This window comes from Camelina sativa, chromosome 14, assembly GCF_000633955.1.
Source record: "Camelina sativa cultivar DH55 chromosome 14, Cs, whole genome shotgun sequence".
Classification (NCBI taxonomy): domain Eukaryota; kingdom Viridiplantae; phylum Streptophyta; class Magnoliopsida; order Brassicales; family Brassicaceae; genus Camelina; species Camelina sativa.
In genome coordinates this window covers 18,767,418-18,782,639 of record NC_025698.1, presented here as the reverse complement: position 1 = coordinate 18,782,639, position 15,222 = coordinate 18,767,418, and the positions used below count along the sequence as shown (strand labels likewise).

At 38.5% G+C, this 15,222-nt stretch overlaps 2 protein-coding genes across 2 annotated transcripts; both read left to right on the top strand.

Annotated features, from left to right (window-relative positions):
- LOC104743759 (cytochrome P450 76C4-like) lies at positions 11,090–11,840 on the top strand. The gene is made up of 2 exons (XM_019235952.1): positions 11,090–11,484; positions 11,599–11,840. The coding sequence occupies exons 1-2, from the start codon at positions 11,090–11,092 to the stop codon at positions 11,813–11,815; spliced, it is 612 nt and encodes a 203-aa protein (XP_019091497.1). The 3' UTR covers positions 11,816–11,840.
- Positions 11,840–12,594, top strand: LOC109125070 (cytochrome P450 76C2-like). The gene is made up of 3 exons (XM_019235543.1): positions 11,840–11,964; positions 12,038–12,119; positions 12,214–12,594. The coding sequence occupies exons 1-3, from the start codon at positions 11,840–11,842 to the stop codon at positions 12,592–12,594; spliced, it is 588 nt and encodes a 195-aa protein (XP_019091088.1).

Here is a 15,222-nt window from a genome sequence, read left to right as displayed (position 1 = left end):
TGGGATATTAGCTTGCTTCTCACCACTCTCCTCTCCAACCGAAACTTCATTGTCCCCTCCAACAGTCTGAGATTGTTCCACACCAACATCCTCAATGTTATCATCTTCCACACCATATCCTTCGCCACTCTCCCAAATATGATCTCCAAAATCATAGCCAGATCTGATCAAAGCTTCCAAGTTGTCCACTTCACAATCTTTATTTTCATCAACCCTCAAATATTCAATGGACTCCAATACATCAAAGTTTCCAGTGGAGGAAATCCATGGATAAACAACATCCTGACAAAACAATAACAAAGAAACCAATAAAAAAAAAAACTCAACGTACTCGAATTTAAACTTAAAAGAAAAAATAAGAAGTCAACTGACCTTGTTTCCAATTGATTTCTCTACAAGGAGGAGCTCATCATATGATACTTTAGCAGCACCTTTCCAATTAGAGATTCGGCTAAATGTAATCTCTGTGTCAATCTTCTCTCCCATAAGTTGTCCAATGAGAGGAATGGCTTCCATAACCCAAACTTGAAGAGCATATGAGAAACCGTTGAGGATGTAACTAATGGGGTTCTTTAGTTTCTTTCTTGCTTCCACTATAGAGCTAACTAAATGGTCAAAAGCTACAAGACCCCAAGGATAAGTCCTAACCTTCTCTAGATCCATGACCAGCTTGATGTATGAATGTGGTATAGCTTTCTTCTCATCCTTAGCCACTACCAACCCAGCAATCACACAAACATACACAAACCGAATTCTATCTTCTTTTTTTCTCCACGATGGAGCTGCTTCAAGGTGGGTCTTCATCAAGTTTTGAATGGTAATGATACCACCTCTCTTCAACAATTTGCTCCAAAACCCATTATCATCTGTCCAACTCTCTGAATCATGACTGAAATCGGCTGAGTACTTAAGACCAGTAACTGCATGGAATTCTTGCATTGAGAATCTAAGCGGCTTCTTACCAAACACAAACCACAGCTCATGTCTTCTCTTAGTCACCAACTGCCTACACATGATGCTGTGTATCAACCGAGCTGAGTACCCAAGACCATTCTCATACAATGCAAATACAGATGCGAAAACTGGATCACCCTTCACAATCTCATACTCTTCTGGTAATGCCTTCTTGATTTTGTGTAAGATTGACATTCGACAAGTGTTATTTATCTGCCCAACTTGTGGCTTGCTTCCATCTTCCATAAGCCGTTTAGGGTACTTCTTTTCCATTCCTGCCGAAAAAAGTAAAAAATGAATTAGTATAAATTAGCCAAAACTGAAATAAATCAACAAAGATATGAGACTTCAATTTTACAAAACAAAAAAAACAGATTACTAAAAGTATGATTTAAGAACAAGAAAACTATGACTAATCATTTAGCTGCTAATAGAAACTTGAAAAAAAAAACAAAAAAACAAATGAGATACGACTTTTATAACCAAACTAGATACGACTTGTATATAAAAAAAAAACTGTACTTTTGGCTCTTACTTGTTTCAGAATCTGATGGTGCTTTTGTTGAGGACATTGACATTTGCGACTTATGATCCAATTCTGCTTTCACCCATGGTCAGTCTCTGACAAATATAATTGACTGCAAAGAGAATATAAAGCGGGTCATGATTGATATAGACAGGTTTCCTGAACTAAAAAGAGCAAAAAAAGAAATCGAGTTTTTAAAAAATTACATAAACTGTAAAGTGGTGACATCATTTGAGAATATTGCATTCAATAAATCCATATGATTAATGCAAACTTTCTCAAACACAGCTAAAATCAAGAGATGTATGCAAACTTTTTCCCTAATGATGATAAACAAAAAAAAAACAATATTACAATCTGTTGCTGCTACAAGTGTGGATACGCTTCAATCAACAACGTAATCGCTCATATCTACGCTCATATCACCCTAAACAAACAAACTAAGAAAACCAAAAAACGAAGAACTCATATGAAAAAGAGATTTATGCAAACTTTTTCACTAACCTTATTGTTCAAAAAAAGTTCACAACTGTTTCGATCATCACTCTTGTTCTTGTTAACTACCTTTATCGATCTTGTTTCATCAACCCTGGTACACAATTTTTCCTTTAAAGTCAATAGAATACAAAAAATAATAATCAACATGCAAAAAAATCAAGAATTATGTGATAAAGATGAAAAACGGATCTAAACTTATATTTACACAAATCTGGGTTGAAATCAAGTTATAAAGTTTACATAATCTCAAGAAACTAATACATCAAAATAATCGACATGCAAAAAAATAAAGAATTCTACATACCCAATTCATCAAGAGATGAACCGATGGTGAAGATGGAGATATGGTGAAGACGGAGAGAAGGTGAGCTGGAGAGACGTTGAGAGACGATGGTGAGAACCAGATAACGGAGAGAGACGGTGGACGGCGAAAGAAGGAGATATGGTGAAGACGAAGAGACGGTGAGATGGAGAGACGGTGAGAGACGATGGTGAGAACCAGATGACAAAGAGAGACGGCGGACGGCGAAAGAAGGTTTAGTTTCGATTAAAATCTTTTTCCCCTTTCCAAATTTTTTTGTATTCTCAATTGTAAGGTTATCGAGACCCAATAAAATCAAATAAGGCCCACTCAATTTCAAAATAAGACCCAACAAAAGCAAATAGTTTGTTCACACTGTTTTCTTAATTTCAGTTAATAAAAATCAACAAATTAAATCTGAAAATATAATTGAGGGTATTATTGGTTTTTTTTTTAATCTTAAAACCTATTTGACCAAATTTTTTAAAAAAAAGTGTAGATGGCCAAATTTTTTAAAAATGATCATTTATTTATAATTCTCCCAATTTAATTTGGAGAGTGACGTTTACTAAATATCCTAAAAAGAACGACTCATTGTCCGTGTCCTTGTCAATGCAGTCAAGTGGTTGGGCCATTCAAAGTTTATCGAAAGACATTAACATCAGGTTGACGCAAAACCTGATTTCGTGAAATAGCCACTTGCAAGAAAGTAAAAAAAACAGGTTAGATATGGTAAGAGAAGGAAGATACAATTATGTAATTTCTGTTTCTTCTTCTGTTTCCTCTTACTATGTGTCTTGAAATGTGGTGATGATGAATTTGAAAGTAAATTGTGACAAAGGTATTTGCTACCGGAAAAAAAACAAAAATTACAATGGAGAAATTTGACTTTTATTTTTATTTTTTGTCGTCAATGGAGAAATTTGATTCTGACTAAAATAAAATCAGATTAAACATAAATAAGGTATTAAACTATGAAGAAAAATTAAAAAGTAACTGCTCCAGTTGTTCCGTCCATGAGATCATAGTGAGTCCACACGGACCTGACTTGTTATCCATCCACTGCGAGAAGCTGGGAAATTTTCGCTGCTCTGTGAAATATTGTGAAATATTGGAATATATATTTACATATTTATGTTATATTGTAATATACTCTAATATAGTTTAGGAAGTTATATAACTCGGTCTTCAAGTGTAGTGTATTCGGGTTTCTCTTTGTATATAAGCGAGATGTAATTGTTCAAGATCAATAACACAAACATTCTGAATACCTAACAATCTTAAATTTGACATGGTATTAGAGCCAAACACCTAAATCTAGTTTACTCATTTTAGTGTTCTTGTTTTTCTCGTCTCTCATCTCTGTTTTTGTTTCCAAGTTCTGGCTTTTTTGTTTCTCCCCTGTTTTTCTTGTTTCGTTTCGTCGTTGTCTTCGATCGATCACGATGACAGAAAAAAAAAGGATTGTTTCAAAAGCCTCTGACTCCATAGTCACACCTTATACTTTGTCCTCTGCTGATAACCCCAGATCTATGATATCTTCGGTCATGTTGACAAGAGATAATTATTCTGAGTGGGCTACAGAGATGTTTAATGCTCTGCGAGCCAAGAGGAAGATCGGTTTTATTGATGGATCAATCAGTAAACCACGTGAGAGTAGTTCTGAGTTGGAGTCATGGACAAGTGTGAATTCGATGGTTGTTGGCTGGTTGCGCACATCAATCACTCCGCGTGTGAGATCTACGGTGTCTTTTATTGATGATGCAGCAGAGTTGTGGGAAAATTTGAAGAGCCGTTTCTCTGTTGGAAACAAGGTTCGGATACATCAACTTGTGTATCAGCTTGCATCATGCAAACAAGAAGGACAGTCTGTCATGGACTACTACAAACGTCTCGTGAATTTGTGGGACGAGCTTCAAATGTATCGCCAGCTCCCGGTGTGTACATGTGGAGCGGCTGCGAAGATTGCGAAAGATCGTGAAGAGGAGAGGGTTCATCAGTTCGTCATGGGACTTGATGAAACTCGTTTTGGCAACGTTATTTGTCAGATTGTTGATGCAGAACCACTTCCGGATTTGGCTCAAGCGTATGCGAAGGCTGTCCGTGAGGAGCAGAGCCAAACTGCAAAGAAGAAAGAGCAACAGTATGATGCGGTAGGTTTTGTTGCTCGACAAGAATCTCAACAACCATCTTCGGGTTCAGTTTTTGTTGGCAACGACGTTGTGAAAGTTTCCAGTTTTACTACCCGTTCCGGTTCCTCAAATTTCTCTCAAGGAAACAACAGGAACAGAGAATGTTCGCTGCTCTGTTCTCACTGTGGAAGATCAGGGCATGAAAAAGGTTTTTGTTGGGAAATCGTTGGATATCCTGAATGGTGGTCAGATCGAAACAAAGGAAGTCGTCCGTCGGGTCGTGGTGGTTGAGGTTCGACTTTCGGGGGAGCAGGTCGTGGTAACAATTTTTCTGGTTGTAGGCGTGGTTATTCGACGGTTGTGCATGCTACAAGTCCACATGCCTCATACACGAGAACAGTGGCAAGCGATAAGCAAGATGGCATCGGAGAAATCCATCTCTAGTTCGGACAAACTTTATGGTAAGTTATTTTCTGGTAAGATACACGAGTAACTCATTCTTGATACCTGTAACATCCACGAACCAAATATCGCATTTTTGGTCTGAGTGTCGATCGACACCCTTGGTGTATCGATCGACACCAACATTCCTGGTTTCGACAGGTTTGTTTTAATTGCTGTATGGTTTGGTTTGGTTCAATTAGAAATCCCTAAACCGACTATATAAGTGGAGAAACGACGAATTAAGGGTTTTTGGTGTTTTGTCTGGTCGCCGTTGAGTGACAAAAGAGAGAAAGAAGAGAGAAAACGTTGGAGAGTGTTCTTGAGAGATTTTTGCTTGTTCTTGGTGGTTTTTGGTGAGATCTGTAGCTGTAGAAGGGAGAGTTGTTGTTGGGAACGAAGGAAAAGCTTCCTAAGGTGTTGTTTCCACTGTTTCTCAATAAAATCTTCCTGAAAAAGAGGTGAGTGCTGGACCATGGCTGATCTAAGCCTGAGATCTCTTTTGTTTGGTTGTTCTTTGTCTATTTGTGGGGTTTGCTTGCTTGGGTTTGTTGTTTTCGTGTTTCCCATAGGTTCCTGAGACATTTGGGTGAGATTGAGATGGTTTCGAGATGATTTGAAAGGGAGGATCGACGTTCGGGTTCGTGCAGTTCGCGTCTGCAGAAGCAGTGTCGATCGACACCAGTGTGGTGTCGGTCGACACCATGTTGTGCTAGTGTCGATCGACATCGACCTGGTGTCGATCGACACCGATCTTATCCGATGTTGAGTTTAGCCTTGTTTGATGTGTTGAATGTGTTTATTTGTTTAAGCTTAACAATGGAATCTCAGTTGCTTGTGTGTATAGCCCAGTAGATGGGAGGATGGCCTCACTGAGTGTTTTTAACAATACTCATGCATCTCAATATGTGTTTGTAGTGCAGGTAAAGGCAAAGTGTGATCGTGGAATCAAGGCGATGAGGAGGAGGATGTTCTAGAGGCTTGATTGATTGTGGTCTAGCTATTGTTAGGTTGCTAGTGTTGAGTTGATAGAACATTGTAGGATGTTGGAACTTGGTTATTTCATTGCTGGTTCTGTATTATCGCATTGTTGGTTATTGGATTGTTATTGTTGGAATTCTTATTCGTTTATTGGAATCTTTTGTTATCCGCTGTTGTTGATTGTTGCTAGGTTGTTAGTGGGTATGGGACCACTAGTGAGTTAATATTATTAATATATAAAAAAAACGGGAAGGGTTGTTTCAATACCGGAGCATCACATCATATGACCGGGAATCTTAAGTTGCTCGTCGACGTAACGTCAACTCCGGTGTGCTCCGTTGGTTTTGCCGATGAAAGTAAAACAATTTCGAAAAGCATGGGCGTGTTTCATGTTTTCGATCGGATTACTCTCCATGATGTTTTATATGTTCCGAATCTAAATTGTTCACTGATCTATGTCTCAAAGTTGCTAAAGCAGATTGGTGGTATTGCATTATTTACTGATACATTGTGTGTTGTGCAGGACCGTTTTTCGAAGACTTTGAATGGAGCCGAGGAAGAACGTGATGGGGTCTACTTTGTTACGGATGTGAATGTTGTGCGTGTGAACAAGGTTGAAGCAAGGTGTGATTCTACATTGTGGCATCGTTGGCTAGGGCATACTGCGTTTTCAGTTTGATCTACATTACCTTTAAGTTCTGGTGTTTTAAATTTGGCTAGTTCTGGTTCTTGTGACGTTTGTTTTAGAGCTAAACAAACACGAGAATTTTTTTATGATAGTTATAGTAAAGCAAAGGAATGTTTTTTGCTGATTCATGTTGATGTTTAGGGTCCGTATCGAGTTTTGGCTTCTTGTGGAGCTGTATATTTTTTTTACTATAGTTGATGATTTTTCTAGAGCAGTGTGGACACATCTTTTTTTTGCTAGAAAAATCAGAAGTTCGTCAAGTTCTTGAGAATTTTTGTGCCTATAATGAACGACAGTTTAATAAACCTATCCACATGGTTCAGAGTGACAACGGTACTGAGTTTTTGTGCCTTATATAGTTTTTTAAGCGCAAAGGCATTGTTCATCAAACATCATGTGTGGCTACTCCGCAACAAAATGGACAGGTGGAACGGAAGCATCATCATATTTTGAATGTTGCTCGATCTCTTCTATTTCAAGCTAGCCTCTCGGTTTTGTTTTGGGGAGAAACAATTCTAGCAGCCACGTATCTCATTAATCGAACTCCTACGAAGGTTCTTCAAAACAGTACTCCGTATGAGCTTCTTTATGGGGAAAAAACTTCCTATGATCATATTAAAATGTTTGGAGCGTCTTGTTATACGCATCGGTGTGATCGTGATAAGGACAAATTCGGAGAACAGAGTCGCAAATGTATATTTGTGGGCTACCCTTTTGGCAAGAAATGTTGGAAAGTATATGATCTTGACACCAAAGAGTTTTTCGTATCCCATGATGTGATTTTTCAAGAAGATCAGTTTCCTTTTGCTTTACAAACTGGAGATCCCCAATCACCAAACTTATATTTTACTATGATGATGTTGATGATGATTGATTGGTCCATCTTTCTCCTACGTATGACGACAGGGGGAGTACTCTTGTTGTTCGTGATCAACATGTGGTGAGTGAGATTCTTCCGTTTTCTACTAATGATGGGTCTACTTCTCATGATTCTCCTGTGGCTATGCCAAGAGAGATAAATGAGCCCACACCTGCGGTTCGAGAAGACATTGTTCCTACTGATAATATTGTTGTGTCATCTTCTGGTGGTGATGAGTTAGGTCGAGGACGGCGTCAAAAGTTTCAGTCTGTTCGGTTACATGATTATGTAACCTATTCCACTCGCTGTCTTCCTGAAACCCATCACGATTCACCCGAATTCGTCTCAAGTTCGTCGTCTACGGTCCAAGGTACACATACTCTATATCCTCTCACAAACTATATCTCTGATGAAAAATTTTCTCCTGTCCATCGAGCATTTTTAACAGCAGTTATGGATGGTGTTGAACCGACTTCGTTTAAGCAAGCCATGCAAGATCCTTGTTGGACTAATGCTTGCGGTACCGAGTTTACAGCTATGGAAGACAGTGGTACGTGGAGCATTGTCGATTTACCTCCTGACAAAGTTGCTATCGAAAATAAGTGGGTGTTCAAAATTAAATATAATGCCAATGGTTCCTTAGAACGTTATAAAGCCAGGTTGGTTGCTTGCGATAATCGTCAAGTAGAAGGTGAAGATTATAATGAAACATTTGCCCCGGTTGTGAAGATGTCTACTTTTCGAAGTTTACTTCGTCTAGTTGCTGCTAAAAATTGGGAAACTCATCAGATGGATGTCCACAATGCGTTTTTACACGGTTATTTCGACGAAGAGGTTTATATGAAGCTACCCGTGGGTTTTCGTCATTCGGCTCCAAATAAAGTTTGTCGTCTTCATAAGTCTTTGTATGGGCTTAAGAAAGTTCCACGCTGCTGGTTTGCTAAGCTTACTACTGCGTTGATACAATTTGGTTTCGTTGAGTCGCATGAGGATTATTCTCTTTTTACCAACTCCAAGAATGGCGTTGAGATTCGTGTTCTTGTATATGTTGATGATTTATTGGTTCGTGGGAATCATTCTCACATGCTTAAGTAGTTTAAAGAGTATTTGGGTCGTTTTTTTCACATGAAAGATTTGGGTAAGGCAAAATATTTTCTTGGGATTGAGATTGCTCGAAGTTCTGAGAGTATCTATATGTCTCAACGGAAGTATGTTCTCGACATTGTGTCGGAAGTCGGTCTTCTTGGTTGTCAGCCATCACTAATACCGATGGAAGCGAATCATAAATTGGATCTAAGTAAGAGTGATTTTGTTCCCAATCCAGAGGTGTATAGAAGTTTGGTCGGACACTTTATTTATCTCCTTACTACACGGCCAGAATTATCTTTCTCTGTTCAGCTTCTTTCCCAGTTCATGAAGGCTCCGCGAGTTGATCATTTGGAAGGTGCGCTCCGTGGTTTGTGATATTTAAGGGGTACTCCGGGTCAAGGAATACTCTTAACTTCCGATTTGGATTTAACTCTCACGGCGTATTGTGACTCAGACTATAACTCATGTCCTCTTACACGTCGTTCGTTAAGTGGTTTTGTCATGTTTTTAGGTGGTTCACCTATTTCTTAGAAAACAAAGAAGCAAGACAAGGTGTCTCACTCATCCGCGGAAGCTGAGTATCGTTCCATGAGAAATGTTTTGACGAAAGTTTTATGGCTTTAGAAACTGTTTGTCGATTTGGGCTGTCTTCAGCCTCAGCCGGTTCGTCTGTTTTGTGACAGTCAAACCGCTATCTATATCTCGTCTAATCCGGTGTTTCATATCGAGTCTGATTGTCATGTTGTTCGGAATGCGGTTCAAGATGGTACGCTAACAATGGTTCATGTTGGTACTGATGATCAAATTACTGATATTTTTATCAAGGCTTTAAGACGTGTTTCATTTGAGAGACTATCATCCAAGTTGGGCATTTGTGATTGAAGAGTATTAGAATATATATTTACATATTTATGTTATATTGTAATATACTCTAATATAGTTTAGGAAGTTATATAAATTAGTCCTCAAGTCTAATATATTCAGGTTTCTTTTTGTATATATACGAAATGTAATTGTTCAAGATCAATAACACAAACATTCTAAATATCTAGCAATCTCAAGTTTGACATGAAACCAGCCTCACGAAATCCCTTCCGCTCTGAGAATCACGTGAGCCGAGCCTCCGCTCAAACCACATAACTCAGCTCCTGGCTTGGATCGGGCAAGTCAGTGTAAACCCAGAAAGAACTCGACCACTTGAACCGAACCAACATCCCAATTACTTAATTGCCCTCACTCGAGTCACAAGCTCACGCTACTAAGCTCAGCAATCACATACTTCTCTCACATATAAAATGTCTCTTTGTGCATCACGTTATCCGATATGGGACTTTTAAAGTTTTTTTTTTTGTAATTGTGTCAGTTTACTTGTTAATTACTTAAACCAAAGATATTTTATATAAGGATATACACACAAGACAATTCTATGAAATAAAAAGAATGTTATTTTTGCCAATGATAAAAATAAGCATAATATTTATTTATCACTCTCTCGGTTGCTAAAAGACTGATGTTTTGGGCTCTATAACATACTGCGATCCTTTCACAAGAAATCGTTAAAAACCTGAACTGATTTTTCCACTTTATGCTTTTAGGCTAAATAATATGTTATCTAATGAAAAAAAAAGTTATCTAATGATTTATATTTTCTCATTCTTCTCGCTATTAGAACTTAATCTTCATGTTGTATACCCATTCGGTTTGGGTATAAATTATAATTAAAGATTATTTGGTTCCATTTTAAAAACTGAAGGATCAAAAGTAGAAAATAACAATATGATGAGCAGTGTAAATGATTCGTAATTGGCTTTATTGTGTTGTATCTAAAAAATTTCCATGAAAATGTGATCGCTTGAATGACCCAACACGTAATTGAGTTTGGCTTGGTAGGTCGGCTGGTATCTAATGGGGACATTATTAGCACCAATGAAGATAAGAAGATAATAACAGCGTGGTCCTAAACATAGTCCAAGTGTTACCTTGTAATAATAGTATATAGTTGGGAACTCCTTCGAAATTGCCAACTAATATCCCACTACACTTTCTGAAAAGTTTTAAACAAATTTATTGTCAGTTATTTCTAACTAATTTTTGACGATTTTATATTTTTGTTTCATGATGCTTGAATCGGATGGAATTTTTTTTTTTGGTCGAAAATTCGTGGGAATACTGTATTCTTGCTGACATTATCAATGTTGACACTTTCAATGTTTCTTTTGGTAGTGAAAAAAACACTTGTGACACAAAAATTTATCAACTAAATAGATAATTTTTTTTCCAGTGTCAAAATAGATATGAATATGTACAGTAAACAGTTGTTTTGTAATCATATTTTAATAATAGGAATATAGAAATAATATATTTAATTTGTAATTTAGTTCATGACTTATACTTTCACAAAGACTTTATACGCCCTCGTTTACGTATTCTTTTCTATTGTGATTGATGATCGGTCACAAATGAGTTTTGTTTCTTTCCGTGGCAAGTTGAGGTCACTGACAATGATTCGGAGCCCATCATAATACCATTTCCTTTTTTGTAAACTTCAGTTTTCCCTGCATATATCTATGCTATTTTCAGACAATTTAATGTAGTTATCTCTATCACCTAAGAAACATAAATGGACATCATCTCAGGACAATCTATGTTTCTCCTCTTCTGTTTCGTTTTATCATGTTTTCTTTTCTTCACCACCGCAAGATCCCGCCGGAGCCTTAGTCAAGTTTCCATATCACCTCCGGGACCTCCACGGTTACCCATAATCGGAAACATCCATCTTGTCGGAAAGAACCCACACCACTCGTTCACGAACCTCTCGAAAACATATGGACCAGTTATGAGTCTTAAGCTTGGATGTTTAAACTCAGTGGTCATAGCATCAAGAGACGCAGCGAGAGAAGTACTAAGAACACACGACCTACTCTTGTCTGCACGGTACATAAGTGAAGCGACACGATCCAACAATCATCATGAATTTTCCGTTGGTTGGCTTCATCCATCGTCTCCTCGTTTCAGGTAACTGCTTTTTATATAAAGAACATGTTTTTGACTGGTCTAAGCTAACCACACTTGAGTTGTTTCTAAATGGTTACGTATGATCATCGTTTCTACTAATGTAATGTTTTTCAGAATGCTGAGGAGATTATGGGTTACTCAGCTGTTCTCACCGCAGCGTATCGAGGCTACCAAATCTTTGAGGATGAAGAAGGTGCAAGAACTTGTCAACTACATGAGTGAAAGCAGTGAGAGAGGAGAAGCTCTTGATATTTCTCGTGCATCCTTCGTCACATCTCTCAATATCATATCGAATATTTTGTTTTCAGTCGATCTCGGTAGTTATGCTTAGAAAGATCCCACTGCGTTTCAGGAGATGGTGACTGGTTACCAGGATTCCCTCGGGAACCCAGACCTTGCTAACTTCTTCCCTTTTTTGCGGTTTCTTGACTTGCAAGGCAATAGTAGGAAGATAAGGGGTGCTCAGAGAGCTTGTTTCAGGTATTTAGAGGGTTTATGATGCTCGGGTTATCGAAAACTCATCGCGTACAGATGAGAAAGATGTTTCGAGCAGAGACTTCTTGGATGCGCTTATCGATCTCCAACAAGGAGATGAACCTGAAATCAACATTGACGAGATCGAACATCTACGTCTTGTAAGTCTTAGCTTATTAGCATAACATGATCTGTATTTATATATATGTTCACTGATAAATATAAGTATAACATCTACTTGTATGTGTCGATTAGGATCTGTTTGTAGCGGGGACAGATACAAACTCTAGTACCGTGGAATGGGCAATGGCAGAGTTACTTGGAAACCCGAAAACGATGACAAAAGTTCAAGAAGAGATCAATCATGTGATAGGGCAAAACGGCGACTTCCAAGAGTCTGATATCTCAAAACTGCCGTATTTACAAGCGGTCATTAAAGAAACATTCCGATTACACCCGGCTGCTCCATTTCTCCTCCCAAGAAAAGCCGAAACCGACGTAGAGATTCTTAGATTCCATGTGCTTAAAGATTCTCAGGTTCTTGTGAACGTCTGGGCCATAGGAAGAGACCTTAGGTTGTTAGAAACAAATCAACTTGATATTTGGCTTAACTTCAATGCATTGATCATGTCTTGACTGCTTACATATCACACTCTTTTGGATTTACATCCTTTATGCTACAACTACATAATGGTATTGAAACACCTTTCATCACATCTGATCATCATAGCCTATGTCTGTTTGTTTGTTATCATTCATTCATCCATAAGTTTATCCTAGAAAAAACCCATGTTTCAATTGACGCTGTTGCCGGGGTGGGGGGGGGGGGGGGGGGTGTTTATATGTTCTAGTCGAGATTTCAATGTTTCAAGATTAAGTTATGTTACATATTATTCTATGACTCACCTCTTTGTTTTTCTGGTGTTCTCGTAACGCCCCGACCGCCACCTCTTAGTGGGCCATATGCCCAATCCCAGTCCATGAGCCCACTTTTCTTAATGGGCCTCATCTCCTTTCACTAGGTCTGTGAGCCCATCCATATCCGGCAGTCATTTTGCTACGTCCGAGAGGCTTTAAAGACTTGTTACCATACCTACAAATCACCACATGATTTTTCCCTGTGTTTTGTCCTCACTCGCACAGTTCCGACAGTCACTACCCAAAAGGTCACCCATCCTGAGACTACTCCAGCATAAGCACGCTTAACCGTGGAGTTCTCTCAGGACCTTTGACCGAAAAGATAAGTGCACTTTGGTGACATAGGTGGCCAAATCAATTCTTTCAAATCTCTCCGCAAGTCTTTGAAACCGGGGTGTCGTAATTCACCCCCACTAATAGATCGCAACGTCCTTGTTGCACACCAAGACTCTCACCCCCGACGGTGTGAGCTCACTCGACTCCACACTCGTCTGGGTTAGGCTCTGATACCACTTGCAACTCCCCGACCGCCACCTCTTAGTGAGACACACACTACAAAAAAATGGTCTTATTGAAACCAAATATTTCGTCTCAATAATAACAAATTCGTAACAATAAAAAATTTGTGACGAATTTGTGACAAATTTTAAACAGTTGCAAAGTCGTAACAAAAAAAACTTTGTAACAGATGCGTCACAATATTGTGACGAATATATCTCGTAACTATATTGTCACAGTAAGTGACAAAAAATAAGAGTAACAAAAACGTTATAAATACCGACTAAAAAATTGTCTCAAAACTGTCATATTTAATAACTATCAAAACGTCTCAGTTATGTCACGCATTGCGACACCACTGTTCTCACTAAATATTCGCAAGTGATGACTACAAAATATAGTCACACTTACCGACTAAAAATATAATCTCAACACTGTCATAATTTGTAACTATTATAACGTCTCAAATATGTCACCGTAATAAGCATACCTACAAATTACCACATGATTTCTCCCTGTGTTTTGTCCTCACTCGCATAGTTCCGACAGTCACTACCCGAAAGGTCACCCATCCTGAGACTACTCCAGCATAAGCACGCTTAACCGTGGAGTTCTCTCAGGACCTTTGACCGAAAAGATAAGTGCACTTTGGTGACATAGGTGGCCAAATCAATTCTTTTAAACCTCTCCGCAAGTCTCTGAAACCGGGGTGTCACAATTCACCCCCACTAATAGATCGCAGCGTCCTCGTTGCGCACCAAGACCGTCACCCCCGACGGTGTGAGCTCACTCGACTCCACACTCGTCTGGGTTCGACTCTGATACCACTTGCAACTCCCCGACCACCACCTCTTACTGAGACACACACTACAAAAAAATGGTCTTATTGAAACCAAATATGTCGTCTCAATAATAACAAATTCGAAACAATAAAAAATTTGTGACGAATTTGTGACAAATTTTAAACAGTTGCAAAGTAGTCACAAAAAAACTTTGTAACAGATACGTCACAATATTGTGACGAATATATCTAGTATCTATATTGTCACAATAAGTGACAAAAAATAAGAGTAACAAAAACGTTATAATTACCGACTAAAAAATTGTCTCAAAACTGTCATATTTAATAACTATCAAAACGTCTCAGTTATGTCACGCATTACGACAGCACTAAATAGTCACAAGTGATGACTACAAAATATAGTCACACTTATCGACTAAAAATATAATCTCAATACTGTAATACTTTGTAACTATTATAACGTTTTAAATATGTCACCGTAATTACCATACCTACAAATCACAACATGATTTTTCCCTGTGTTTTGTCCTCACTCGCACAGTTCCGACAGTCACTACCCGGAAGGTCACCCATCCTGAGACTACTCCAGCATAAGCACACATAAACGTGGAGTTCTCTAAGGACCTTTGACCGAAAAGATATGTGCACTTTGGTGATATAGGTGGCCAAATCAATTCTTTTAAACCTCTCTGCAAGTCTCTGAAACCAGGGTGTCACAATTCACCTCCACCAATAGATCGCAGTGTCCTCGTTGCACCCCAAGACCGTCACCCCCGACGGTGTGAACTCACTCGACTCCACACTCGTCTGGGTTCGGCTCTGATACCACTTGCAACTCCCCGACCGCCACCTCTTAGTGAGACACACACTACAAAAAAATGGTCTTATTGAAACCAAATATTTCGTCTCAATAATAACAAATTCGAAACAATAAAAAATTTGTGACGAATTTGTGACAAATTTTAAACAGTTGCAAAGTAGTCACAAAAAAACTTTGTAACAGATACGTCACAATATTGTGACGAATATATCTAGTATCTATATTG